Below are 26705 nucleotides of genomic sequence, written 5' to 3' on the forward strand. Positions count from 1 at the left end.
GGGGGGGGGGGGGGGTAGAAAAGAGGAGAGAAACGACGTGTCGTACTCATGAGAAGCATAGAATGCCTCATAAGAGGCGTCATTATCAACCCTGGATGCACCGCGTTGGCTGTTATATTCACACCCTCTTCCTATAACCAACAAAATAATAATAATAATATAATTATATCATTATCATTATAATTTTAAAATTAAAAATTTAGAGACCTACTTGAAATCGACGAGTAAGCTCTTTGACATGTAAAATGTTCGCTAGTTTTGATTGCCCGTACGCTCTTTTATCAGAATACCTATAAATTAACCGCTTCTATTATAATTCGAAACTAAAAATAAATAAATAATTAATTCATTAATGAAAAAATAAATAAATAAATAAATACCCATTCTTATCATTGATTTTATTGAAGCGAATTCCATCCCCATAAGTGTGGACATGAGCAATAGATGACAAATTGACAATTCTACCCTCGATTCCTGTGCTTTTGGCAGTGCTCTTCATTTTCTCAAGAAGTAGGTTTGTCAACAGAAAATGACCTTAAAAAAAAAACACCATAAATTAAATTAAGAAAAAAAAAACAAAAATATTTAATTAATTAATAAAAATAAAAAAAAATAATTATTGTACCGAGGTGGTTGGTGGCAAACTGCAACTCTATCCCATCTTCAGAGAGTTGAAACGGGCAAAACATAACCCCAGCATTATTTCTGAAATTACACAAATAAAAATCACTTAAAAAGATAAATAAATAATTCAAATAAATATTCATAAAATTAAAAAAACAAATTACATTAAAATATTGAGAGGGAGATTAAGCGCAAGGAAATTATGAGCAAATTCCGTGGTGGACTTGATGGAAGAAAGGTCAAGCTTAAGAACGTCCAATTTGGCGGCCGGATTCTGTTCCAGTAATTGCTGTTTAGCTTTATTTGCACCCTCCAAATTCCTGGCTCCGATGATCACGTGCACTTTTCTCATCGCTAAAACCCTCACCGTTTCCAGCCCGATCCCACTCGCTCCTCCGGTCACAATGGCGGTGAGATTCGCAGCGTCGATCCCTTCACTCACCTCCTCCGCCGTGGAAGCTGACCCGAACCCGCTAGGCCCGGGCCATCCAGTTACGAGGGAAATGATCGACATTTCTCAACGAAGGTGGCAGCGACGGCGGTGGAGGCGGCGACGGTGGCGGCGATGGGAGGAGGAGAGAATGGGGAAAGAAATTTATAGAGGATTTAGGAGTGGTGGGGGGAAGGAGTAAATGTGATGGGGGTTTGGCAGGTTTTGGATAGTAAATAGCTTTCTGTTTGGTTAAACCCTTTCTTTTTCTTTATGTTCATATTTATTATTTATTATGAATTATTTTTCTACCTATTATTAAACTACTTTAAATTTTAAATAAATTAAATTAGTATATTCTTTTAGATTTTTTATTAGGGAAAGTGTCTACTAGTGAAAGATTTCTACATTCTTATAAAATAATAGTTTATTCTCTGACCAATGTGGGGTCCACAATTCCCCGGTCATAATCTAGGGTCTTCGCTGTTACTCGTTCCTCCCTTCCATCCACGTGCAATCTCACCTATTTTAATTTTTTATATGTAATTTTTAAATAAATTAGAAATATATATATATATTTAAGGAGTAATTATGATTTTAAAAATTTAGAAAATTGTATTATGAGAATAGATAAATGCGTTTTTTATTCTTAGCAGCCGACCTAAATTTGGAGCTGTATAAACGGCCAAAACGCTGCCGTTTCAATTACTTGTCGGTGACGGAGGCACGGGGATTTTATTTTCTTTGAGAAAAAAAAAAGAAAAGAAAAAGAAAAAGTCTGGATTTCACATTTATTGTTAAGTTATTTTCAAGATTTTTTTTTAAAAAGCTATAATTTTTTTTCTATTTTAGGGAAATTAAATGGGACATAATTTGTACTAATACAGTGAACCGTAATTAAATATTAATTTCTCCATGGTAATTTTAGGATACACATTTACTATAAAAATGCAAAATAATTTTTTTTTAAATTTTTTGATTTCTCTCTATCTAATTTTAATAATTTGGCTAAATTAAAAAAAAAAACAAAAAACAAAAAACAAGTCTTTTTTTTTTTATAAAAAAAAACATATATTATTTTGAAAAATACGATATTTCCCTTAATTTTTTACGGACATATCAAACTATATTTAAAGTAGAAATGACCTAAAATGATGACACGGTGATTAAAATGTTTGTTTAAATTAAATTTAATAGAATAAAATATTGGTTCAATATTTGAATTATGGATATTTTTTAAACGAGTAATTTTTATATATTATTTAGCATTTTTTTTATACCTAATTTTATGCATTTTAAAAGATTTATTATTATTTTAGTTTATGTGTCCATTTTCTTAGCTTTATAGTTATATAATAAAATCCGAATCATTATTTTCATGATTCTTTTAATAGCGAAATTGAACGAATATTAATAAATTAAATTTCTTAATAATAATAAATGAACCAATTAAAACTTCATTTTTAAAACGGGAATTTAATATATTTAAAGAAAGTTTATAATTTAAATTAATGCAGTTATTAATTTAAATTTTATATGGATTCATCCCTAAATTTAGGGTAATTGATTTAAATAATAATAATAATAATAAAATACGAAGGCTCATGCACCTGCCCGGTGCCCTGTATAATAAGGACCATCGGCCCACACCGTCCTCAATAATGAGGGCTGGTTCCCGTGGTCTCATTAACCTTTCAATTTCTCATTTATTAAGTACCAGAGGTTACCCATCTTCATTAGGGTACCGTGCCCTTATCATTTTTCTTTTTCATAATTAATGATTTTCTCGACACCGCTATCATTTTAATTCTCGTTAACCCTTTTTTATTTTTTATTATCATTTCTGAGATCGTCAATATTAGTAATAGAAATCCTGAGTCAAATAGTATAGTAACAGTGAATTCCTAACACGAAAGAAACCTACGTTTATTACGAACATTCTCCATGTAAAATGATGGGTTCGAGGAACAAACTTGAAATCCGCTACCCGTCTTAATTCACCAAAAAAGTATGAAGCTGAAACCCGTTCTTGCACCGAAGTTGCTGAACAACATTTTATATACCCTTCCAATTCTAAATTCAATTTAACGTACCATAGGTGCATTAAATTTGGGTCAAAATAATTTGTTCCGAATGAAAACTTATCCAAATAAAGAGTGCATTGATCAATAGCTTACAATGACAATGACCACTAATGTGAAATGTTCCCACTAGGCACGACAATTTAATAAAGAGAGAAATAAAATGGTTGTCAGTCTTCAATAGTACAATGTTGTTGATGTGTACTCATCGGGTGGCAACGTGTGCGTGTCATCAGCTCGCTAGAGGACGTGATAGTACCATATCGAAAAGTACCGCTAGCAAATATTGTCCTATTTGAGCTTCCCAGATTTTTAAAACGATCTGTTATAAAAAAAAAATTTCACACTCTCATAAAAAAATATTTCGTTTCCCTCTCCAATCAACGTGGAATTTCACACCGCAGTTGAACATTCGAACATTGCCAACCTTAAATTCATCAAACAAATACTAAATTTCAAAATTAATTATCTTAATATAATTCTAAATTAAATATATTTTAACTAATTCGTTCAAATTATATTTTATATATATATATATATAATCATTAAAATCAAACTGCCCCATTAAATGGTAAGCTTTTATGGTTTCAACCCCTTTCGGTATACGACACAATAATGGAACTTCTTTAATGATTGTAGGAAGAAAAAAAATGAAATTAATTAATTAATTATTATTATTTAATATTTCACAATAGAAAATAATCTGCTACACCCATCCCCCTTTAATTTAATTACCCAAATAATTCATTTATTCCATTAATTACTTTAAGAATTTAAAATAATTTTCACCATCACTTATATTTATTGCAAAATTAAATAGCATATTTTAGGAATATAAAGTCCCAAATTAGCATTATTTTCCCTATTTTAATTAATTTCCTATTTTGATTATACACATATTTTTAAATTAAAGAAAAATAATTTTGTTAGTACTTTCACGGATTTAAATCGGTATCATATCCATATAGTTGTATTTAATGTGATGGGTTAGGTTAAATGACGACTTTATATGAATTACCCGACTTTTTCTTTATTAAAAAATGGAATAGTGAAAAACAAGTCTGCTAAAGTAGGGTCGGCAAATTATCGAAATATTGTTGCTATAAGTGAACTTTACATATAACGCTTTAAAAATGGTTCCTAAATTTATAAAACATATTAACGTCTTTTTCGACTGAACATTTATAGAACGTAATTTTATTAGATTTAATAATTATTATTTTCTAATATTTTATTTTTGTGTGACATATTATCTATTTAAAGCTTAAATCGGCTTTGACTTGGTTTTAGTTTCACACTAAAGTCGTGGTTCGATGAATCTTCTTCTTTTAAATGGTATAAAATTATAGTTAGCTTTTGAAGAAGGGTTGGATAGCTACTTTTTTGACTTGAAACCGAGTCGTCTCGTCAAATTATGTGGACGGTCGTATACAAAGTTAGCTTTGAACGTCTTTAATATGAATGTTCGGTTAAGTTATGAAGTATTAAGTGTGGTCGTTCGCCTTTTCATATGGGCAAACATATTATCATTTAATGTGATTTGTTGTAATGATAGTGAAGGAAATATTGGCCCTATTGGTACGTGAATCCCCAAGAGTAAATATGCCCATGTGCTACTCCTTAGCTTGCTTTTCGAGGATAACATTGTTCAAATTCGAGTTTCGAGTTGAGTTAGTGTAACAACCCAAACTCACCGCTAGTACAGGAGAATAAAACGTTTTCTCGTCGTTATAAAAGGTTTTCATGTCCACCACGAGGTTAGCGGTAATCCGTAATGGGTCAAAACGGACAATATTTAGTATCAGTGGACCTGGACTATTACAAATGGTATCAAGGCTAAACACTGCGTGATGTGCTAGTGAGGATGTTGGGCCTCCAAGGGGGGCTGGATTGTGAGGTCCCACATTGGTTAGACAGGGGAACGAAACATGCTTTATAAGGGTGTGAAAACCTCTCTTTAGTAGACGCGTTTTAAAACCATGAGACTAACAGTGATACGCAGCGGGCCAAAACGAACAATATTTGCTTGTAGTGGGCTTGAGTTGTTACAGCTACAGTGAATTCACGTGCTAATGTCTTAGACAAGTTTTACTATTTACAAGGAGTTTCATGGGCAACTTTATCACACTATTAGTTTGTACTTGGTCGTGTGAATCCCATTAGTGACAGACATGTAGGTTTATCACACTATTAATTTGTACTTGGTCGTGTGAATCCCATTAGTGACAGACATGTAGGTTAATTAGGTTACACACTGAGCTGCATGTCGCGAGGACGAGCTCGATTCTTCTTAAACCATCTGAATAATTTGTATAGAGTTAGAGGATTTATGTCTAAGAATTTTTTTACTATTTATAAGAACTATGGACCACTTTATTAAAAAATTTGAGTTCGTACTCGACATGAATGTCATTGATGGCAAACTTGTACGTTTAACTCATCGATTACGTGTTAATTTATCATTCGAGACTGGGGTCAGATTTATACTGGGCCCACCTAAACTTTAAAGTTCTTTATATTCCTATATAGAAATGACTTCAGTATTTTAACTCGAGAGCTTGATAATATTACCATTTTTATTTTTTTATCTTCTTTAAGCAAAATAAAACAAAATCATGTTTGATATAATGGTTTGAACGTAACCATTTAACCCAACCCAATTTAAATAAAATAGTTTGAATGGGTCAAATTATCGAGTCACGTAACCATTAATATGAAATAGGTGGGGGTGGGCGCGCCAAGATGGGCGGGCTGTGTACTTGATAACACCGCAATTTGCCAACTGCCTGAGCTCCATGTGACAGACGGCGGCTTTAATTAATCACAATAATTAACATTATGGGATAAATTCCACTTGCCAATATTGGTCCATTTTTTTTTAATTATTAATTTTTATATTTATTTTATTAAATAAATAACCGTCTGAAAACTTTTCACTGGTAAACACATTTTTAAGCTATAATATGTAATGGACTCAATATCTGTCAGCAGTGAGATTTGACTGTTACAAATTGTGTCAAAATTAGTCGAAGTGGATTGTAAGATCTCACGTCGGTTAAAAAGGGAAATTAAATATTCTTTATAAGGTGTGGACACTTCTTCCGAGCAGACACTGTAAAGCTGAGGATAATACGTAATAGATCAAAGCGGACAATATTTATTAGCAGCGGGTTGAAATATTTTTTTTCTTTCTAATAATTTATTATTATTGGATAGTCATTAAAAAATGAAGTACTTTGCAGGTAAGTTTATCATATTTAAATTAAATATTAATAAGTATGAAAAATAATAAAGGGAAGAATTTATTTTAATTTTAAATATAAGATAGCATTAAATAAAATCACGGGCTTCACGCGTTACTTGATTTCGGGAGATGTCTAAGAAACATGTATTCTTACCTTTCAAAAAGGACGGAGAGACTGACGGTTTGAGTAACTAGACCAGAAATATTTATTAGTTTTTAATTGGACATTAATTTCTAATAAATAATATGAAATTTGTAATAATGAATATAAATAAATAATTTCTAAATGTAATGTCTGTATTTATATATGTATCAGACCATTAATTAAACACCCTGTATTTATATATGTAATAAGCCTAAGTGTTTATTATTATTATTTTAAATTCAAACCGAAACTCGGTACAAATACTACAATAGTCAATGACTGGTTTTCTCTATCTCTTTTAAATTTCTTTCTGTATAAGGCCGATACTCGTCTTACGTACGGTTTGGAGGTTGAGCCCCACCCCACCTCCACGTTAATGTTACAAGTTAGGTCAACTAACACAAAAAAAGATACAGTTCAGTCAAAGATTGCGTTTGGGTGGTCGATCCATTGACATTGACCTACTTCTTATTCCATTTGTTTGTTGTCATTTTCTTATCTATAAACTGTCTCCGACGAACGATCGGGAATCTAAATAAAAGTAATTTAATAATAAAAGGGTTGGTTTTACCCTCGGTAAAAGTAAAAGTAAATAATTGCTGTCAAACTATATTATTATTGGAATGTAGGGAAGGAATTTGGCATGAATAATTTTTTTAAAGCATTAATTATAATTTATAAGGAAAATTTTTAAAACTTCAATAATGATAATAAATTTAGATATTTAATGCCTTTTCCTTTTAGGTCCAAGGTTAGTGGGTCATACATTGGGCCAGTTCACACAAACGAGGCAGAAGCCCATGGGTACGCTGCTGGATTAGCCCATTAGTTGGTTTATTGGGCTCAGGCCCATATATCGCCAGCTGAACTTGTACGTAATGGGCTACGTCTAGGCCCAATTCGAAAATAAAAAAAAGCCCGCGAAAAAGTGGCCGAATGACCCAAGTAAAGGCCCGTTTTGAAAAATATCCAAACTCGGAGAACATAATTCTTTTGTATTTAAAGTATAAATCTTATATTTCCATTTTTAATTTATATAAATAAAAAAATTTAAAGTAATTCTATTTTCATATTTTATTTTATTTTATTTTTTATATCTATATTTTTCAATATTTAACTCACATTTTTCTAGATTTATTTATTTTTTTTTTTTTTTTAAGGAAAGAATCTAAATTGATGGATTATAATATAAATGGAAATTATACTGCGAGACGATTCTCGCCCACCCTCTCTCTCTCTCCTTATTATGCAAACGGAGCGCTAGAAAGGAGGAGATTTTGACGATTTGTGAGGGTGTCGGTGACTCGCCGAAAGAGGAACAGGTTGAAGCAACGAAATCAAGAAGAAATTGTTAAGAATTTAAGGTTACGACCTAATCGCCGGCCTTCCGTCTCTTCTCTTTATCCCTTTGAATTACTTATCAATTTTCTTTTTACATTTCTGAGGTTTTTCTTCTCTTTTTCCAATTTTCCATTTCTGTTTTTGATTGTCGATTTTGCTGCATCCGATTTAGCTTTTGTGTGATTTTATTCGTTGAATTCGATCCCGTGGTCCGATCTATTGGATCTGATCTAAATGGCGGCGTCACGGCGGCTTCGGGATCTTCAATCACGGCCGGGGAATAAGATCTGTGTTGATTGTTCACAGAAGAATCCCCAATGGGCCTCCGTTTCATATGGTGTTTTTATGTGTTTGGAATGCTCCGGGAAGCACCGTGGTCTTGGTGTTCATATCTCGTTTGTTAGATCCGTTACCATGGATTCTTGGTCTGAGATCCAGATCAAGAAGATGGAGGCTGGGGGTAATGAGCAGCTTAATGCCTTCCTTGCGCAATATGGAATCTCTAAAGAGACCGATATTGTGACCAAATATAATACCAAAGCGGCTGGCGTTTATAGGGATCGAATTCAAGCCCTAGCCGAGGGCCGATCTTGGAAGGATCCGCCGGCTTCGAAGGAGAATATTGGTGTTGGAAAATCGAGGCCTCCATTGGCGCAAAGTGCTGGTGGAGGAGGGAGTAAGACGAATAACGGAGGTTGGGATAGTTGGGATAACGATGATAATTTTAGATCTTCTAGTGATATGAGGCGAAACCAATCGACTGGCGATGTTCGTGGCATGGGCGGTGGAGGGGCGCCATCCAGGTCAAGATCAACCGAGGATATTTATACACGGTCTCAATTGGAGGCCTCTGCTGCAAATAAAGATAATTTTTTCGCCATGAAATTAGCAGAGAATGATTCACGGCCTGAAGGAATTCCACCATCACAGGGAGGAAAATATGTTGGTTTTGGGTCAAGTCCTGCACCTACTCAAAGGAATGATGCACAAAGCGATGTTTTCTCTGTTGTTTCTCAGGTATTACGTCGTGTAATCAACATTATTTGTTCGGCGATATGCTTTTGTAATGATTTATCATGTAAGTTTGATCATTTGGTGACTCATTTCATTTCAGGGGTTTGGTAAACTATCCCTGGTTGCTGCTTCTGCAGCTCAGTCAGCAGCAAATGCTGTTCAAGCTGGTACAAAAGAGCTTACTACCAAGGTATTTACATTTTAATTTGGCGCTAGCATCTTCTTGTTGTAAGTACTTGGATTTAAAATTTGACATTGATGTTGTTGCAAATTATTAGAGGTGTTAGTGTTGGTACCTCACATGGAAAATCGCGAACCGTTTCATTAACGTCTTCTGCTTTTGAAAAGATCTTATCCATGTCGCCCTGTGAATACAAATTGGCATTGTTACGTGTGACCATGACTCATTTTATGCTTTGTGTCTGTATTTACTTAGTTTGCTCTTTTCTTTTCCTCTAAAACTCTTCGATTGTGTCTTGGTCATACTAATTTTTTTACTACTTAACTTCTTGTTGGTATAGATTTTTCGTATCCTTTGAGGCAGTGATTTGTTCCATGATACCCATGGGAGCGAACTTTGGTTTTGTACTGAAATTCTTATCCTCCCAAATGTACGTTTGAAAATTATGTTTACAGGTGAAGGAGGGTGGCTATGATTACAAGGTGAATGAAACCGTCAATGTTGTCACGGCAAAAACAACAGAAATTGGGCAGAGGACGTGGGGACTTATGAGAGGTGTAATGGCAATTGCTTCACAAAAGGTTGAAGAGTACACCAAAGATGGCTGGCAACGAAATGAAAGTGAGAAAAATGGATACTATCAAGAATTTGAGCACAATAACGGATGGAATTCTTCCGGGACAGGGCAATCATCCGGAAGTGGACATGGACAGAACAATTCTTACAGCTCAAATTCTTGGGATGATTGGGATACCGCCAAAGACAGCAGGAAAGAGGAAACAACCAAAGGGAGTGGATCCCATAACAACAGCAGCAGCAACAACAACAACAATGATGGCTGGGCTGGCTGGGATGACCAAAAGGATGATGGATACGATCACTATTATCAGGCCTCGTCTGATCGGAAAACTGTTGGTCAAAATGGAAAAGCTGGTGGTGGCACATGGTCGGAAGGAGGCTTTCTCTGAGGTTGGTAACAATGAACCTAATTCTCAATGGTTTTTTTGATGTTCTTTGATCCCCAATCTCTCCATGGGAGCCATGATATGTTTACACTGTTTTAAACCAAACTCATCGCTTCTTTGGCTTCATGATATGTTTACACTGTTTTAATTTGCTTTCTTGGTGTATGATTAGGTAGCATCTTTATCCCGAATTAATAAAAAAAAATGCTGTATGATTAGGTAGCATCTGAATAAACAACAAACTAGATCCTGGTTTCCTCCAATGGTGAAAAATTGAATAGTTGGAGTAGCTCATACGGATGGCTGGTCAACACACTGGTAAAGACGATGATTACAAGAACATGTAGCTAGAGCTGATCAGATTCTTATGGAAGTGGATATCAAATCCTACATGGGTCGCTCATATTTTGTTGAGGTTAGTACATTTGCAGTCGTTTTCTCTTTACTTTTTCTTGGGGGCATGCTGTGTTTGCGATTGCTGTATCATCAAAGACGTCTATAGTGGTAACTCCCCAATTTAAAGACACTGTTTTTATTATGTGCCCGGCAACATTATTTGTGACTTCACTATTGAATTTTTCTCTCTATATTTGCTTTGTAATGAATAGAAGTTGATGACTTTCATCCTTTTGTTCATGTTTGGTTGCAAGTCAGCCACTGGGAAGAATTTGATTCGCTTGAAAGCGAGTTTATCTGTTCGAATGGTTACGAACATTAGATAGTTCTTGTGAATGTTTGGTAGCACTTTGTCGAGCTTGCCTTATTTTGTGCCTAAATCTTTATACCAGAAAGAAATCTTTGAATCATCGATTCGATTTTGATGAGTGGTTTCTGATAGCAGGCTATGTTCAAGTTCTTGTATCCAATCCAAATGGTAACGTTACCATTTTGATGTTGGGTAAAAATTAGAACTCACGTTGGTTAGATAATAACAGGGAAATTTTGAGTCTGTTCATTAGCATGTTGTAGGTAATAACATGGAAATTGTCCTCACGTTGATCCCCATCTGGGTTCATTGCACAGTGAGAGCGCACACTTGTGCGCACCGCCGTGCAGATGGCTAAGCCCGTGGTGCCTGCCTTTACACTATTTGTGAAGGTTCGTGTATGTGTTATGAACTGACTAAATCTCTTGATATGCTCGATAAGCTAATAAATAATCATCATCTTTTCAATCAAATCAAAAGGCTTATTGATTGATTCCAGGCGGGTCTTCCTTCTTAGAACCCATTACTGGAGGCCTCAGCCCAGGAAGGGGGTCGATCGTTCAAAAGTGAAAAACTATCGTTCTATCGAAGTTTTTTTTACGAATTCTATCGAATTCTACCTCTCTCGGAAGAGAAGATAAAGGAATGGAGGCATTCTTCGGGCCAACGTGTAAAGTCTTTATATTTTATTTTCTCTTGAAATTGTATTGATTTCAATTTAAAACACAACATCAATTTTAGACAATTATAATTTGAAATCAATGGGTGTCATTCAATAATACATGGAGATTAATAATTCAATAAGGGATAGGAATAAGAAGAAAAATACAAAGATTTATATAAGTAAACATTAGGTTGAGTAACATGTTATTGTCAAAATTATTATAATGGACCACCAAGACATTATTGAGAGGTAGACTAAGCTTAATATAATGCTCCATTAATATGAATAATTAAGCACATTAATTATTTTAATATACTTATCATCATTACTTATGAGAAATGAAAGGCAGTGGGCCATAAACGAATAACTTTAACTTAATTAGTAACACGTTACGTTTGTCATTAAAAAATAAATTATTAATAAATTTCATTTATATATCGTATTTTGATTGTCCATTGCCAAGGTAAAAACTAGCTCAACGAATATGATCATTTAATTAATCAAATTAACAATATTTTGCTTGATAATTTAAGAAACTTATGTTTTGAAAGTTCATACCACTAAAGTTTAAGAATTAAATAAAAGGTGATTATTTTAATTCAGTGGAGATTAAGTATTAAAAGAATATTAAGAAAGATTGAAGATTTTAATATGATTGGGTGGGTATGGGCGTAGAGCTTAGAACGTAATCAACGTCTTGTTCCACTAATTTGTATGGTTTGGAGTGATTGGATGGGTGTTGTCGTGTAATAATGTTGTGCACTTTTAGAGTGCTTAATATAAATCTTTACCTTTTCCTTAAATGAATCTGTAACTAAATAACAAACTCCAAATCACTTTGTTGGAAGTGATGATCTTGTTGTTTAAACTTTGGGAAATGTTTTGTTGTTATTTAAAAAGGGGAGAATGCGATGGCAACAGCCATTGTTCAAAGTGGGCTGTGCTGTAGTTTTGGTTTTGACCCTCGAATTTTCTCCTTTAAAACGAGGTTGCGGCATTTGACTCCAAAATCCCTCGCCCCCTTTTCATTCTACCCTGCCGCAGCCCTGATTTGTTCCATTTTTCTCTGGTTTTTACGACAGGAAGAAGGGGGAACAAGAAGAAGAAATCGAAGAACTGAGCGATTTCAGGGATGGTTGTTGACGATACGATGGAGATGAAAGTTCTTGTCGGTTTTGGAGGCCCTTCTACCTCTCGATTTCCCGATGCTTATCCCAAAAGGTATGTCCGATTTCTAGGTTTTGTTTAGATTTTCTTGTTCATTGGTTAATCGTTGATTTCTGTGATGGATTCGATTTGGTTTTTTTTCATATTTGGATCTGAAATCGGCGTTTCTGAGTGATTTAGGGCGTTTTTAGGAAGATTTCTATCCGATTTAGTGTATTGGCGATTGAGAAGTGGCTGTTTTAATCGAACATTTGGATTTGTTGTTTCGATTTATCTGTTTTCGTTGGGATTGTTTGTTCCTTTTTGAATCGTTGAGATTGTGAGTAATTTGTTCTCTGATTGGAAAATCTAGGGTTTTGATGGAGGGAAGATACACTGGGGATTGACATCATCAGAGTGTTTACAGGGTTATTTTCTTCAGTCGGTGTTTTCTTTTTCTTTCCCTTTTTTCCTATTCAACTTCCCAGAGACAAATATGAGTTCATAAGAGATGAACTGAAATGGGAGATTCTCTCCTCACAGCCCTTTCACTTGAGAATCATCACCCATCTACTCTTCTATTCATGGATTCGAGTGCCTCGTCTCACGAAGAACTGGATTTGGAAATGAACAGACAGATCGCTCTTCCCCGTCCTCCTGATATAAACTTACCATTGTCAACTGATTGCAGCTACACTCTGCAGCCATGGAATTCTGATCATTGTAACATGTTAGATGTTGGGCTTGCTTCTTCACAAGTTTATGAGACCGAAACTTTTTTAACTGTTCCGAAGGTTGTTCGAAAATGCACCAAGCGTGTTGACAGCATCTGGGGCGCTTGGTTTTTCTTTAGTTTCTACTTCAAGCCTGTGTTAAACGAGAAATCGAAGGCTAAGATTACCCGTGATAGCAACGGTGTTTCGGGATTTGAGAAGTCGGATCTTAAGATTGATGTTTTCATGGTCCAACATGACATGGAGAACATGTACATGTGGGCTTTCAAGGAGAGGCCTGAGAATGCATTAGGTAAAATGCAGCTTAGAAGTTATATGAACGGGCATTCTCGCCAAGGCGAGCCTGCCTTCCCATTCGGTGCTGAAAAAGGTTTCGTTCGATCACACCGAATGCAACGAAAGCATTACAGGGGCCTCTCAAATCCTCAGTGTGTACATGGGATCGAGGTTGTTAAGTCTCCCAATCTAATGTCGCTCGACGAAGATCTACAGAAGAGATGGGTAGAACTAACGGGTCGAGACTTAAACTTCGTCATCCCACCTGAAGCGAGCGGTTTTAGCTCATGGAGGAACCTTCCTTGCCCCGATTTTGAACTTGAGAGGCCAGTTCCTTCTGTCAAAAGTGCTTCAAATCCTCCACCAAAGAAATTGCTCAATGGATCAACACTACATTTGTCTAACCACAACAGCTATGATATGATGGATTCATCTCCTGTTACCAGCAAGAGGAGGAAGAGTTCATCTCCTAATATGAACGACGATGATAGCGTGTTGACAGTCAATCCTCCCAACTGGGTTTCAGATATGGACAAGCACTTGAATGGTCTGCAGTGGTTGAACGACTTTAGCGGAGTTATGAAGAACATTAACGGGCCTGTTACAGCTGCAAAGACGATATATGAAGACAGTGAGGGTTATTTAATAATCATCAGTTTGCCCTTTGTCGATCTACAAAGTGTCAAAGTTTCGTGGAGGAATACGCTCACACATGGTATTATAAAGGTTTCTTGTGTGAGCACATCTTGTATGCCGTTCATCAAGAGGCACGATAGAACTTTCAAGCTTTTAGATTCGTATCCCGAACACTGTCCTCCTGGTGAATTCGTGAGAGAAATTCCTCTTCTGACTCGAATTCCTGAAGATGCTAACATTGAAGCATACTATGATGGACCTGGGTCCATTCTTGAGATTATGGTCCCCAAACTCCGGGAAGGTTCGGAAGAACACGAGGTCCATGTTTGCCTTCGACCACTCCTGGGAGTCAAATCTAATGTTAAGTTGAGGTAGGCACTTCTTTAAAGTTTGTTGTCTTGTTGGCATCGTCGATGCATGGTCGGTTTACTAACGTATACCACAAGATAGAATTTTATGAACCTCAATCTGCTTGTCACATTTTTCTTTTCGATTTTCGTCTTATGCATCCGGTGTCATATTGATAGAACCCGACGATCATCATAGTCATGATTCTTGAAAATGGATGATCATTTGGTTAATATCAATACTGAAACTTATCCCTTCTTTACATCTACTGCTTATGTTCCCATATCTGCATTCAGTTCATTACAGAATGTCGAAGGGTACCCGGTTTGCATCGAACTTTCTGTTCGTATCAGATCTCGTTCTGAAAAAAGAGAAAGAAAATGATACTACTTGAAATCTTCTGGCAAATATGGCTGCATAATGTTCATAAATTTCAGTAATGTTAGCCTCTTATTCTTCTTGCTGTGTTCTGAGAATCGTATCCATTTCTACTGCTAAGAAGAAGTGCTTGTGAATCTCCCATGTTGTTGGATGTAAATCTCGAGGTAGACAAGATCCTTGTCAGGATCTTACAATGTCGTAAGCTGTTGCATTAACATGTGAACTGATATCGTTCTATGTTAACTCAACCACTTGAATTTCATCGAGCAAGAGTATGATTAGAAACGGTTTATATCATTAACATAACTCGATTGTAAAGTACCTAACATCTATCTTATTTGTTGAACTAAGCTTCAGCTAAGATCGTGGATCTAAACAAAGATTTGAACCACCAACTTCTAAACCGACGCGTGCTCTACGTTGGTCGTGGCCATGGGAAAAGGTAAAGCCATGTGTTGTCAATGGCTGAGGCAGTGGCCCACATTTTCAAGTTGCATAAACGATAAAGCAGGTAAAGTGCATAGCCATCACCATGAGGGTATCCACAATCCCTCTATTATTGCTTTCCCAATCCTTATTAACTAAATATTTTCCATTACCTAATTAATAAATAATTATTGTATTAGGAAAATGTTTTTATTATGATATTTTAACATACATTTTATTATAATTAAAATATTTCTTTTTTGAAAAATATTCGAAGTTTAAGCGTATTTTTTAAATTTTAAAAAAATTTAAGTATTTAAAAAAAATGAAAAAGTTGGATATTTATATTAATTTAGCTATTATTTTAAACATTATCATAAAAAAAAAAAAGAGTTGAGATGATTGGTTGATGAGTGATAAAATTCATTTTTTTTATATATTTTGTTAGGACAAAATTAAAGAAAAATCATTATCAAACAATAATCCAACAAATCCAAATAAAAATAATAAAAATTCCAATTTTCTAATTATGCTCCTACATGATAAAAATCCCCTCCCACCTCTCCTCCACCATGGACGTCAGCACCACCGTGATGAATCGACCAACGCCGCCGTTCCCCTCCCCTCGTCGGACCGTTGCTTTCTCTCCAATCGAGTTCATCCTCGCCCTCGTCGCTGTCATCATCATCCCTGCTCTTGTCTACTCCTTCTTCATCGCCATCAAGTGTTCCCCCAATCTCCTCCGCCTCTGGCCGCGGAGATCCGCCAGGCTATCCGGCACCGCCGTCACCGTGGTGGCTGTGAATCGTATTTCTAATGACGTGGCGGCGGCTGTTAAGTACAACAAGGACGAGCACGGTAAGGAAGTCGGCAACGAGTGTCCTGTGTGCCTATCGGCGTTCGTCGACGGCGAGAAGGTCCGGCAACTCGCCGCCTGTAAACACTCTTTTCATGTAGATTGCATCGATATGTGGCTCTATTCTCACCCCAATTGCCCTGTTTGTCGCGCCACCGTCGCCATCGCCGTTAAACGGCCGATTAACAACCGAGCACCGCCGCGACCAGCGGCTTCTAGGAACGACGATTACCAGCAAGGTCTGCCGGATGCCGGCAATTTAGTTTGAAAAATCTTCTTCTTCTTTCGACGTAGAGAGGTCCGATTGCTGCAAAATCGAACCACATAGAAAATTATTTCCAGAACTCGTCTCGATTTCGTGAAATTTTGTAGAAAAATTCCAATTAAATGGGTCCCCATTTCATATAATTTTGAAATTTGGATTGAATTTGATTCAATCCAAATCGCAAAAGGCTGTTTTTCTTGGTGTTACACGTGTTGATATTATATATCATTTTCCACTTTAGCTTTAATTAATCATAAATGCCAACATATAATTTCTCTTATTGAATACATACCATTGAAAATGTTGGAATATTTCTAACTTTATTATTTAGATAATTCCTATTATTTATTTTAATTAATCAATATCGTTAGATATAAATTTTCAAATCGGTTGATATAATCTAATTTGATCTCGCTAAGGTTCCCAGTTTTGTGTTCATGTTGTCAATGTGGTTGCTTTCCTATCTTTGGAGCACGATAACTTAATCACATATATTTAGTACAGTGGCGGGTAACATGTGAGATCCCATATCAGTTGGTGGCCCAATGTACAAGTGAGGACGTTGGGCGCCCAAGAGAGGGTGGATTGTGAGACTCTACTCGGTTGGAGCGAGAAACAAAACATTTCTTACAAAAATATGAAAATCTCTCTCTAGTAAACGAGTTTTAAAACTTTGAGGGGAAGTTCGTAAGGGAAAGTCCAAATAGGACAATATCTACTGACGGTGAGCTTGAGCTATTACAAATGGTACCCGAGCTAGACACTCAATTGTGCCAACGAAGACGTTGAGCCCTAGGGGTAGATTGTGAGATCCCACATCAGTTGGAGACGCAGTGTGCGAGCGAAGACGTTAGACTCTCAAGAGGTTGATTGGGTTGGAGTGGAGAACAAAACATAACTTTATAAGAGTGTTAGACCTAAACTGGATTGAATTAGATCGAACTAAACCGATCATCCGATCTTTTGAACAAGAAAATTGAAAGTCAAAGTCAAAGTTGTTTTATCAAATTTTTTCATAAAATTAATAAAGTCAACATATTTTTTACATGGAAATTAAATGCTCGAATGAAGTACAATATTGTGCGACGGACATTTTAAATTTCGTTCGAAGGTAATATTTTTCCCTCTTCAATTTTATTTTACATCAACGGATTCTTCCACTGACCATCGCCGCCGACAGCACACTTTCACCTTCCGACCTTTTTCTCAAGCATCAAAATCTTCAAATTCACCCATAAAGCCATGAAAAACCGTAGCAATTTTCATCTACTTGGGTTCAAGTTCAACAATTCGATTCAGGTTACTCTGAGTTGCAACTTCAGATCGAGGTTTAGGGTTTAAGCTCCGGGCAACCAATTTGCATCAGTTCGTCTTCAGATATCGCATTCCAAATTGATATTAGGAAGTTCAAATGAAGAAGAATCACAATCCGTATTATCCAGATCGGAAATGGCTGATGCCATTGGCTGTATTTTTCTTGCTCTTTCTGATTGTTACTTCCGTGTACCCTAAATCTTCTTCCCATGGCGCAACGAGAGTCGTACTAGACTCCAATGACAATGAAAGGCTGGAGTTAGGGCTTCCGCCATTGCCGAGATTTGCGTATTTGATATCAGGAACGAAAGGAGATGGCGGATCGATGAGGCGGCTTCTTCAGGCGGCATATCATCCGAGGAACTACTATCTGCTACATCTTGATCTGGAAGCTTCGGATTCCGAGAGACTCGAACTAGCGAAATACGTGAAGTCGGAGAGCGTATTGAGAGAGTTCAGGAATGTGATGGTTGTGGGAAAGGCCAATTTGATCACTGATAAAGGTCCAACTATGATTGCTTCTACGCTTCAGGCGATTGCGATATTGCTGAATCGCGCTAAAGATTGGGATTGGTTCATTAATCTCAGCGCCTCTGATTATCCTCTGGTCTCGCAAGACGGTAGTTTCTTTAGCTCATGAGTTCTTGGTGTTCAATTCATAATCTAGTTGAGATCTTGTTGCTTTAGATATGTCCTCACTTGAATTAGAGAAATTTCTCTTGGTATCATATGATCTTCTATCAGCTCCGATCTGTTTAAACTGTTGCTGACTTGATTCTTGATTATCTGTGGCTATATTTTCAAAAACTCATATATCATTCAGTTTCTAGATTTTAGGATACATGTTATGATCTTGCTCGCTAGTTGCATTACCTTCCCAAAAATTTGAAGAAAGTTCAACTGAACTGTTCTGTTCTGGCTGCAGATTTGTAAAATCATGTTGCAAGAACTCATAAATCCTTGTTTTTCTGTCATCTCTGATCTTTAGGAGGAAGAATTGAATTTGCAGTGTGATTCATTCAACTGATCATATGTTTGTGTTCCAGATCTTCTGCATGTATTCTCCTTCTTGCCAAGGGATTTGAACTTCGTTGAGCACTCAAGTAATCTTGGTTGGAAAGAGTAAGCCCGCTCCTCGCATTGCATCGCTATTCACAAATATCCCTTTGGATATGAACATTATTATCTAAATTGTTTCATGACTGATCTAGGGACTTGGGAGCAAAGACTATAATTATAGATCCTGGCTTATATCATGCAAAGAAATCTGGAGTGTTTTGGGCAAAAGAGCGAAGGTCGATACCGTCGTCGTTCAAGCTATTTACAGGTAAGGCTGTTCCTATAATCCTATACAACATTTTTCATCCACCATTTGGTTGGTTTGCTATTCCTGACATTTCAATCATAATAGTGTTCGATGAGATATTAACCGTGCTAGACTCGAGTCAATGAGATGGAGAATTCTAGACATTAGCAGATTTCTGGTTTTCATCGGGTGACATAAAATTTAGAAGTTTGAACATTTGATTTAGATATTCTTCAAAGTATTTTGAGAATGGTTGGGAGAGGAGTCCCACATCGGCTAACTAAGGGGTTCATCACGAGTAAGGAATACATTTCTATTGGCATGAAGCCTTTTGGGGAAACCAGAAACAAGTGGACAATATCAACATGGTATCGGAGTCATGCTCTTAACTTAGCAATGCTAATCGAATTCTCAAGTGTCGAACAAAGAAGTTATTAGCCTCGAAGGTGTAGTCAAAAGTGACTCAACTGTCGAACAAAGGTTGTACTTTGTTCAAGGGCTCCAGAGAAGGAGTTAAGTCTCGATTAAGGGGAAGCTGTTGAGGGCACCATAGGCCATTGGGGAGGCTCTATGGCCTACTTTGTTCGAGGGAAGGATTGTTGAGAATTGTTGGGAGAGGAATCCCATATCGATTAATTAAGAGGTTGATCATGGATCTACAAGTAAAGAATACATCTATATTGATATGAAGTCTCATGGGAAAATCAGAAGTAAAACCACGAGAACTTATGCTCAAAGTGGACAATATCATATCATTGTGGAGGTCCGTAGTTCCTAACACAAACTAATATACTCTGATATTGAAAGCTTATTGCCAGGATCTTCATGGGTGGTTCTCACGAAGCCATTTCTGGAATTTTGCATATGGGGATGGGACAATCTCCCTCGCACTCTCCTAATGTACTACACCAATTTCTTGTCTTCCTCGGAGGGTTACTTCCACACTATCATTTGCAACCACAAAGACTACCAAAACACTACGGTGAACCAAGACTTGCATTATATGAAATGGGACAATCCTCCAAACCAACACCCGATTAATCTAACGTCCGAACATTTCATCGACATGGTCCAAAGTGGTCTCCCTTTTGCACGAAGCTTCGCTGAGAATAGTTCAGTACTTAACAGAATCGACGAGGAACTTTTAAAGAGGGCGAAGGGGCAGTTCACACTGGGTGCCTGGTGTGTGAGGAACTCGAACTCGAACTCGATCTCGGAGAAGGGTCCTTGTGTGGCCTATGGCAGTCCCCATGATGTTAAACCAACCAGCAGCTCGAAGAGGGTGGAAAAGCTTCTGATGAAGCTTCTTGATCATGAAAACTTCAGACCCAGACAATGTAGTTTGAGCCATCAGCCATGGGGCAGAGTGATTCCTCTGTACAGTAAGTTGATGTTAAATATATAATATTATTTGGGCTAGGCCCAAAGGTCTTGTAAGTTGGGCCCAACTAACGTAGTTGGGCTTTGAATGTTGAAGTCGCTGTCATGGCTTTAATTGTCGTCGACCATTCCATTTGTTGTCGTTCTACGATTCATCGAAGAAATGTCTTTGCTTTTGGTCTTGTCGTCTGCCAATTATAATCCAAAAAGAAATTTTAATATTTTTTTTCCTTTCCTTTTCTTTTAAGTGCTCCACGTAAGCATCCATATTACCTAAAATAATTTATTTTTTTCTAAAAAAGAAAAACTTTGAACAATGATTGAATATGTGTGGAAAAGAATGGTCGTTTAATGGTTTGGGTAACAAGTGTTTCACTCTCACTTTGGTGTGAATTTCGATTCGAGTATCGAGAGATTTGTCGGAGGACTTAGTTGCACACAAGGGCTCTCGAAGGTTTGTTGTATTTTCAATCATGGTTGTCGGAATCTCGATCATCAAAATCTAGGTTCTCCTCAAAAACGAAAAGAAACAAAGTCCAGTACGAATCTAATTTTATAGCTATTATTACGAGATCCCAGTTGGAGAATGAGACGAAACATTTCTCATAAGGGTGACGCGTTTTAAAACAGTGAGGCTGACGACGACACAACAATATCTACTTACAATGGGATTGGATTGTTACAATTACGACCGTATAATCAAAATATGGTGAAATAAGAGTGTCTCGATAATGGGTTACTTTTAAAAGTTTTGAATCTTTGGTTTAAAAAGATTGACCCAAAAGGTTTAGTTTGAATGAAATTGTTGATTCATATATATATTTTGCAAAGGAATCCAAAGAGATGGACAAAGTTTATGTGTGAAGGAAGGAACTATTGAAAAGTAGGCCCTTACAAAGATGATTCTTTTTTGACAAACCCATTTCAAAATTCACATCAATTTCTTTTCCTTTTTATTTATTTATATATATATTTTTACGTCCGATCGAGATTTGAATCTCGAATCTTAAGCTTAAAATAAAACCCGTAAAAAAAATATTAGTTTGATCCTACTCTCTATTTTAACGAACACAGACTTATTTCTACTTTTGATTTATTTTCTTCGTTCGAGTTTAACATACTTAACCGAAGAAAGAGACAAGATCGAGTATGATCGATATTTTTTAGGATCAGATAGACGAACGTCGAAAGGTCGAAAGGGACCAAAATGCAAAATTTGGTGAATGTGATGTTTAATTGGGAATCTCAAATGTGTATGGGCCATGGTTGCATGATTGAATTCATGTGGGAGAACGTGAAAACTTGAGCATAAATCCTTCATTCTCTCTCTTAATTCCAAGATTTTCTAGAGAGAGAATATGCCTATATCCTTTTTGTGTGGATCTACTCTTTTATTTAGTATCTAATCTATATCTTTATTAGGGTTTAAAATGGCTCGTTCAATTCTTTTTCTCGAGAACCCTAAATTTTTTATTTTGTGAACAAATCTTGAATTCTCGATTTCATTTGTTACTGGTAATCAACGTAGATTATCGAGAGAATGTTGGAGACCCACTAAATACGAAAGCCATAATCTGTAAGTAAATACATTACTCTTTGAAGAATGCATACCCAGATGGATAAGTTCACACTGACCTGTCAATTTTGGATTTAACCGTTTTCGAACTGTACCCTAAACCCATCATCCTCTTCGAATAAAATAGATTAGTCACATTATTTCACTAATGTCTCGTAAACCTACAATCAAGAATCCAAACCTTGTAAACTTCTAGAAACTAAATCTCGAGCTTAACATTTCCAAACTCGAGATATCTAACCCGCTCCCCAATCACTCCTTTAAAAAAAGAAATACGACACGAACATACATCAAAGTGTGAGTAAGGTAACGTTAAGATTTTGCTTAGAATTTCGAGCCATTTCTCCGATACTTTTCCTCCATTTGGACGCTCACTAAATCAATGTTTGTTTCGAAGATATAATTATGAGATGTTCGATTTTTAATTTTAATTAATTTCGTCTCCTCTACCAACCGACCAACCACGAGATTTTCTCGTAAAACTGTTCGAAAAAAAAAAGAGGAAAAAAAATTAAAAAAAAAAAAAGTTAGTTTTCCAGAGTGTGTTGGTTGAATGAGAGAGCTTTATTCGTTGTTAGTAAGAACCCTCGATTGTTGCAAAAGCTAAATCCAAACACCCCTCCAAGATTCCTCTTTTTTTCTTCATTTATTTTTAAATAAATATATTTATATTATATTTACAATACGACCCCTAAAAATAAAAGATATTTTCAGCTTTTTTGCATGGCTACCTCCAACATTTCGTATAAATTATAGACTAAAAAGTTAAATATTCAAAATTTTAATCCTCGCTTAAAAATTAATTTGCTTAAAAAAAAATTGTTAAATAAATAAATATAGTTATATTGTATTTATAAGACCGACATCTAAAGATAAAAAAAGTTAAATATTCAAAAATTTTATTTTCACTTAAAGTTTAATTTAGCTAAAATAAAGAAAAATTATAAATCATCGGTATGTATTTGTTTATTAGTGTTAATCGACCAGTGGATGCATGTGAAAAATAAATTAATTTAATTAATAAAAATAAACAATATAATTTTTTTGAAAAATTAATATAAAATTAATAATAAAAAAAAGAACAGTAAAAACTAAAAAAGAAAGCAGCTTAGATTCAGCTTTAAACTCAATGCTGGCTTTTGACTACTACCTTTTTTAAGTAATGCACAAAAATAAAAATTAAAAATTAAAAAAATTGTACTATTTATTCCCACAAAAATTAATAAAAATGGTACTATTTATTATTATTTTTAAATTTTTTTTATAAATAAATAAAAATGGAAATGGAAATAAAAAGATGGAATGTTGAGACGGGGTCCGTGCAGGGGAGTGGTACTGTGTACTTTGTGTAATTTGAGAGAGTTTAGGGGATTTTATGTAATAATTGAGGAAATTAGGATGTGGAGAAAAATACGGGGGGCCATTTTTGTAAGTTTCTGTAAAAATGTGCAATTTCACGCAGTCGAAAAGTGCGTGCAATTCAAACATGGGAGTAAAACTGGGCCCACTGGAATACTGACAAAACAGAGATTTGTCGTCTTGTGATGCGTGATCTAACTACACCTCTCAAGCGCGTGTTGTTCTCTTTTCTTACTCACACTTTTGCGGAGAGCGCGTGGGGTTTCATTTTGATGACTAAATTCCTAATTTTTTTTTTTTAAGAATAAAAAAATAATTCATTTTCTTATTTATTTCTCCTTTTTTCCTATTTTCTATGTGTATAATTGATAATTATTTTGTATAAAATAAAAAAATATTGATAAATTTAATTTTAAAAAATTAAAAATTTTAATTTCTAATAAGAAAATGTACTTTAGTTAGAGTTGCTAATCATTTGGGTTGGCACTAAGCCAATTAATACACACCGTTTCATTGGAATTGATGCAAGCCAAATTATTGGGACAATGACTACCAAATTTGAGAATTATATTTATAAATTCTTATCTATTTTTAATTCCAAAATCTTATGTCATAATGATTGCGGGTATGAGCGGGTCGGCTTTTGGGTCAATATCGACAATCTCGGGAACCAAACTAATAACATTTATATACATGAATGGATCAAACGCTAATGAACAAACACGCGAATCATGCTAAGTCTAAGCCTCAATTTGATGCTAAGATGGATCGAGATTTCTAAACTCGAACGAAGTTTGTCAAATCTAAGATTACGTTCACCAACTCTTTCGAGAATTAAAATTTGGTGAGTTAGAAGTAATCACCAAAACAAGCAACATAGGTATGGAGCTGTAAGTCATGCTCTCTAATTTTGGTTGTTGTAATAGCAAGTACTAACCCATGACTAAAACGCACCGTTTTTTGTACTTTTTACCTTTGTGTTCACTCTAAGTGAAGTTTGGAGATTGCTTTAACTAAATGCTTTCCCTCTTAGGGATAACTAATGTTCATCTCTCGGGAGTTAGGGTAGGTCTCTAAAAGCATGGTTCTTGTCTTTTTCCTCGGAGCTCGTCCATTTCTTGGATGATTCCTTGCTCTCATGTTCGAGTGTTTGCGCATGGTTTAGGCTGAAACCCTAATTGAAATACGTCGTTTTAATTCACATAACGATTCTCTTCGATGTACGAAAAAGATTAAGAAAATAAGTTCGGAAATAGGTTGAAAAATGACAAGAGAAATGAAAAGTGCCCAAAAAAATAAAAAAGACTTGCCTTTGTTTTACTACAAACCCTTTGTCTACGATGAAGAAAAACCATAGAGCCTTTATGGGAATGTTGTAAACAAATAAAAGCTTCCAAAATAGCTTTTACTTCTGTCAATCTTACGATTTTAAAACGCGTCTACTAAGGAGAGGTTTTCACACCCTTATAAACAATGTTTCGTTCCTCTCTCCAGCCGAGGTGAGATCTCACATAATCCCACATATAAAATAGAACGAAGAACACGTTTCGGTGTTCATGTTGTCGTATTATAATATATTTATGTAGGTATCTGTAACGACCTAGGCCCACCACTAGTAGATATTGTCTTTTTTGGACCTTTTCTTTTAGGCTTTAAAACGCATCTGCTAGGTAAAAGTTTCAACACTCTTATAAAGGGTGTTTCGTTCTCCTTCCCAACCAATACGGGATATCATAGTATCCTTAAATCTAGCGATTATAAGACGATGACTAGAGAAAACAAGTCGTGCTAGCATGCATTTTGAGAAATTGATATCAAAGATTAAGGAACAAACAAACATAATCTATTCATATGGTAATAAAATGATATCATTTCTCATCCCCAACTTCAATCCTAACTACTAAAACTAAACAAAACAAAAAAGATATGATTTTTAAAAGAAAAAAAAGAAGCACCATATTGTTCTAGGGTTTTGGCTGATGATGATGGCACACATGAAGAACTAAACAACGTTTCTATAATGGGTTTCTTGTTGAAGATGAAGAACTGAAGCCAGAAAGATCCGACCAAGCCATTGATCCACCGCTCCAATATTGTTCATTCCCAACAAATTGCCTTCCAATGTTAGCTTCATGATTTGGGGTTCCTTCCATTTTCACTGAATTTCCCATTTGGGTTAAATTCCTTGATCCTGAGGGTAATTTTGGCCTCATTTGCCACCCCGACCCATCGCCGCCGCCGCTACTACCGCCGTCGAAAGGGTCGAGGCTCGACAAGAAGGGAAATTGGGGAGCTTGTTGTTGGAGCCGCCATTGTTGGTCAAATCCCAAGAGAGATCCTATACTTGTTCCTCCAGCTAAATTAGTGTTACCCAATTGGAAACTCAGGTCGCCGGCGGCGGCGGCGGCGGTGGCAGGAGCTGAGAGTACGCCGCCGCCGCCGCCGTAGTTGAAGCCGCCGATGTCGAAGTCAGTGAGTTGTTGGTGGTGGTGGAGAGGAGCCATGAAGCGGAGTGGTGGGATCTGTGGGGAAAGTCCACTATTATTATTGGAAGCTATTGCACTTGATGAGGAATTAGCTGAACCGCTAGTTTGTTGTTGCCGGTCAGAACTAACCGGCGGCGATTTAGAATTTCTCCCTTTACTTCTTTTATTCCTCCGACAACCGCCCCCGACCGGGACGTTCCTCAGAGCGCCACCTCTCGTCCAGTAGCGTCGGCAAGTCTTGCAAAAGTGGCGAGGCTGAGTTAGGCTATAATTGTTGAAGTAACAAAACTTAGTGTTGGTTGATTCACATCTTGGGCACTTCAATGTAGCATCAGGCATGGGAATATTAGCCAATCGAGCTCGCTCCGCCATGGAACCGGGCCGGATGGAACCGCCATGAGGTGGTGGAGGAGGAGGAGGAGGAGGAAGCTGAGAAGTGGGTGCAGAGGTAGTAGTAGTAGTAGTAGTAGTAGTTCCAAGTTGATGGGAAACTTGCTGAGCAAAGAAAAGAGTAAGGGAATGAAATCAAATATGTGAAGAATATTAATGTTTTATTTTAATATTTGAAAAAAAGAAAGAAAAGGGTTACCTGTTGCCAATTAGAAGGATGAAGATAAGCAGGAATGGATGAAAAATTCATGGCGTTTTTCTGGGTTTTCTTTCTCTTTTGTAAAGGTTGATGGGGTTTTGTTTGGGAGAGATAAATAGTGGAGAATCACATCAAATAGGAGGAGAGACACCAAAAATAAAGGAATTAACTTTTTTTTTTTTTTTTTTTTTTTTTTTTTTTTTTTTTTTTTTTTTTTTTTTTTTTTTTTTTT

General features: G+C 36.1%; 6 protein-coding genes across 9 annotated transcripts in view; 4 read left to right on the forward strand and 2 right to left on the reverse strand.

Moving 5' to 3' along the window:
* Positions 1-1262, reverse strand: part of LOC111450056 (short-chain dehydrogenase TIC 32, chloroplastic-like) — a 2378-nt gene extending 1116 nt beyond the window's left edge. Inside the window, exons 1-5 of the mRNA XM_023090205.1 lie at positions 789-1262; positions 626-705; positions 381-534; positions 212-290; positions 47-131 (exon numbers count right to left, since the gene is read on the reverse strand). Coding sequence (XP_022945973.1) covers positions 47-131; positions 212-290; positions 381-534; positions 626-705; positions 789-1138 — 748 coding nt within the window. The 5' untranslated portion in view covers positions 1139-1262. The remainder of the gene's footprint in view (positions 1-46; positions 132-211; positions 291-380; positions 535-625; positions 706-788) is intronic.
* Positions 1263-7727: 6465 nt separating this feature from the next.
* LOC111445333 (ADP-ribosylation factor GTPase-activating protein AGD7-like) lies at positions 7728-10754 on the forward strand. 2 transcript variants are annotated; one of them, XM_023083651.1, is made up of 4 exons: positions 7728-8882; positions 8980-9069; positions 9516-10029; positions 10249-10754. In XM_023083651.1, exons 1-3 carry the CDS (start codon positions 8100-8102, stop codon positions 10026-10028), a joined length of 1386 nt encoding a protein of 461 aa, XP_022939419.1. In that variant the 5' UTR covers positions 7728-8099; the 3' UTR covers position 10029; positions 10249-10754. The 2 variants fall into 2 exon arrangements, with proteins under 2 accessions (XP_022939419.1, XP_022939409.1); XM_023083641.1 differs by having other exon boundaries at positions 7730-8882; positions 10245-10754.
* Positions 10755-12235: 1481 nt separating this feature from the next.
* Positions 12236-15493, forward strand: LOC111444750. Of its 3 annotated transcripts, none has more exons than XM_023082781.1 (3): positions 12236-12616; positions 12915-14558; positions 14832-15178. In XM_023082781.1, the coding sequence occupies exons 2-3, from the start codon at positions 13063-13065 to the stop codon at positions 14917-14919; spliced, it is 1584 nt and encodes a 527-aa protein (XP_022938549.1). In that variant the 5' UTR covers positions 12236-12616; positions 12915-13062; the 3' UTR covers positions 14920-15178. The 3 variants fall into 3 exon arrangements, with proteins under 3 accessions (XP_022938549.1, XP_022938557.1, XP_022938565.1); XM_023082789.1 differs by lacking the exon at positions 14832-15178 and adding an exon at positions 15268-15493 and having other exon boundaries at positions 12238-12616; XM_023082797.1 differs by lacking the exon at positions 14832-15178 and adding an exon at positions 15274-15493 and having other exon boundaries at positions 12239-12616.
* Positions 15494-15889: 396 nt separating this feature from the next.
* LOC111444775 (RING-H2 finger protein ATL33-like) lies at positions 15890-16714 on the forward strand. The gene has a single exon (XM_023082822.1). The coding sequence runs from the start codon at positions 15915-15917 to the stop codon at positions 16464-16466; it is 552 nt and encodes a 183-aa protein (XP_022938590.1). The 5' UTR covers positions 15890-15914; the 3' UTR covers positions 16467-16714.
* An 852-nt stretch (positions 16715-17566) lies between these two features.
* On the forward strand, positions 17567-20645 carry LOC111444768 (beta-glucuronosyltransferase GlcAT14C-like). Its single transcript, XM_023082809.1, has 4 exons — positions 17567-18397; positions 18824-18899; positions 18989-19104; positions 19902-20645. The coding sequence occupies exons 1-4, from the start codon at positions 17875-17877 to the stop codon at positions 20486-20488; spliced, it is 1302 nt and encodes a 433-aa protein (XP_022938577.1). The 5' UTR covers positions 17567-17874; the 3' UTR covers positions 20489-20645.
* Positions 20646-25225: 4580 nt separating this feature from the next.
* Positions 25226-26609, reverse strand: LOC111448329 (dof zinc finger protein DOF5.1-like). Its single transcript, XM_023087850.1, has 2 exons — positions 26474-26609; positions 25226-26379 (listed from the first exon to the last, which is right to left on the reverse strand). Exons 1-2 carry the CDS (start codon positions 26522-26524, stop codon positions 25414-25416), a joined length of 1017 nt encoding a protein of 338 aa, XP_022943618.1. The 5' UTR covers positions 26525-26609; the 3' UTR covers positions 25226-25413.
* Between the last annotated feature and the right edge of the window lie 96 nt (positions 26610-26705).

Source organism: Cucurbita moschata, unplaced genomic scaffold (assembly GCF_002738365.1).
Source record: "Cucurbita moschata cultivar Rifu unplaced genomic scaffold, Cmos_1.0 Cmo_Scf00001, whole genome shotgun sequence".
Classification (NCBI taxonomy): Eukaryota; Viridiplantae; Streptophyta; class Magnoliopsida; order Cucurbitales; family Cucurbitaceae; genus Cucurbita; species Cucurbita moschata.

What these genes read in the sequence shown, in the direction of transcription:
- LOC111444750 (XM_023082781.1), top strand. Translation starts at nt 13,063, where the DNA reads ATGGGAGATTCTCTCCTCACAGCCCTTTCACTTGAGAATCATCACCCA. An exon ending in AAATCTAATGTTAAGTTGAG is followed by an intron (nt 14,559 to 14,831) that starts GTAGGCACTTCT and finishes ATCTGCATTCAG; the next exon opens with TTCATTACAGAATGTCGAAG.
- LOC111448329 (XM_023087850.1), bottom strand. Translation starts at nt 26,524, where the DNA reads ATGAATTTTTCATCCATTCCTGCTTATCTTCATCCTTCTAATTGGCAA. An exon ending in ATCCTTCTAATTGGCAACAG is followed by an intron (nt 26,380 to 26,473) that starts GTAACCCTTTTC and finishes TTCTTTGCTCAG; the next exon opens with CAAGTTTCCCATCAACTTGG.
- LOC111444768 (XM_023082809.1), top strand. Translation starts at nt 17,875, where the DNA reads ATGAAGAAGAATCACAATCCGTATTATCCAGATCGGAAATGGCTGATG. An exon ending in TCCTCTGGTCTCGCAAGACG is followed by an intron (nt 18,398 to 18,823) that starts GTAGTTTCTTTA and finishes TTTGTGTTCCAG; the next exon opens with ATCTTCTGCATGTATTCTCC. An exon ending in AGTAATCTTGGTTGGAAAGA is followed by an intron (nt 18,900 to 18,988) that starts GTAAGCCCGCTC and finishes TGACTGATCTAG; the next exon opens with GGACTTGGGAGCAAAGACTA.
- LOC111445333 (XM_023083651.1), top strand. Translation starts at nt 8,100, where the DNA reads ATGGCGGCGTCACGGCGGCTTCGGGATCTTCAATCACGGCCGGGGAAT. An exon ending in TTTTCTCTGTTGTTTCTCAG is followed by an intron (nt 8,883 to 8,979) that starts GTATTACGTCGT and finishes ATTTCATTTCAG; the next exon opens with GGGTTTGGTAAACTATCCCT. An exon ending in CAAAAGAGCTTACTACCAAG is followed by an intron (nt 9,070 to 9,515) that starts GTATTTACATTT and finishes TTATGTTTACAG; the next exon opens with GTGAAGGAGGGTGGCTATGA.
- LOC111444775 (XM_023082822.1), top strand. Translation starts at nt 15,915, where the DNA reads ATGGACGTCAGCACCACCGTGATGAATCGACCAACGCCGCCGTTCCCC.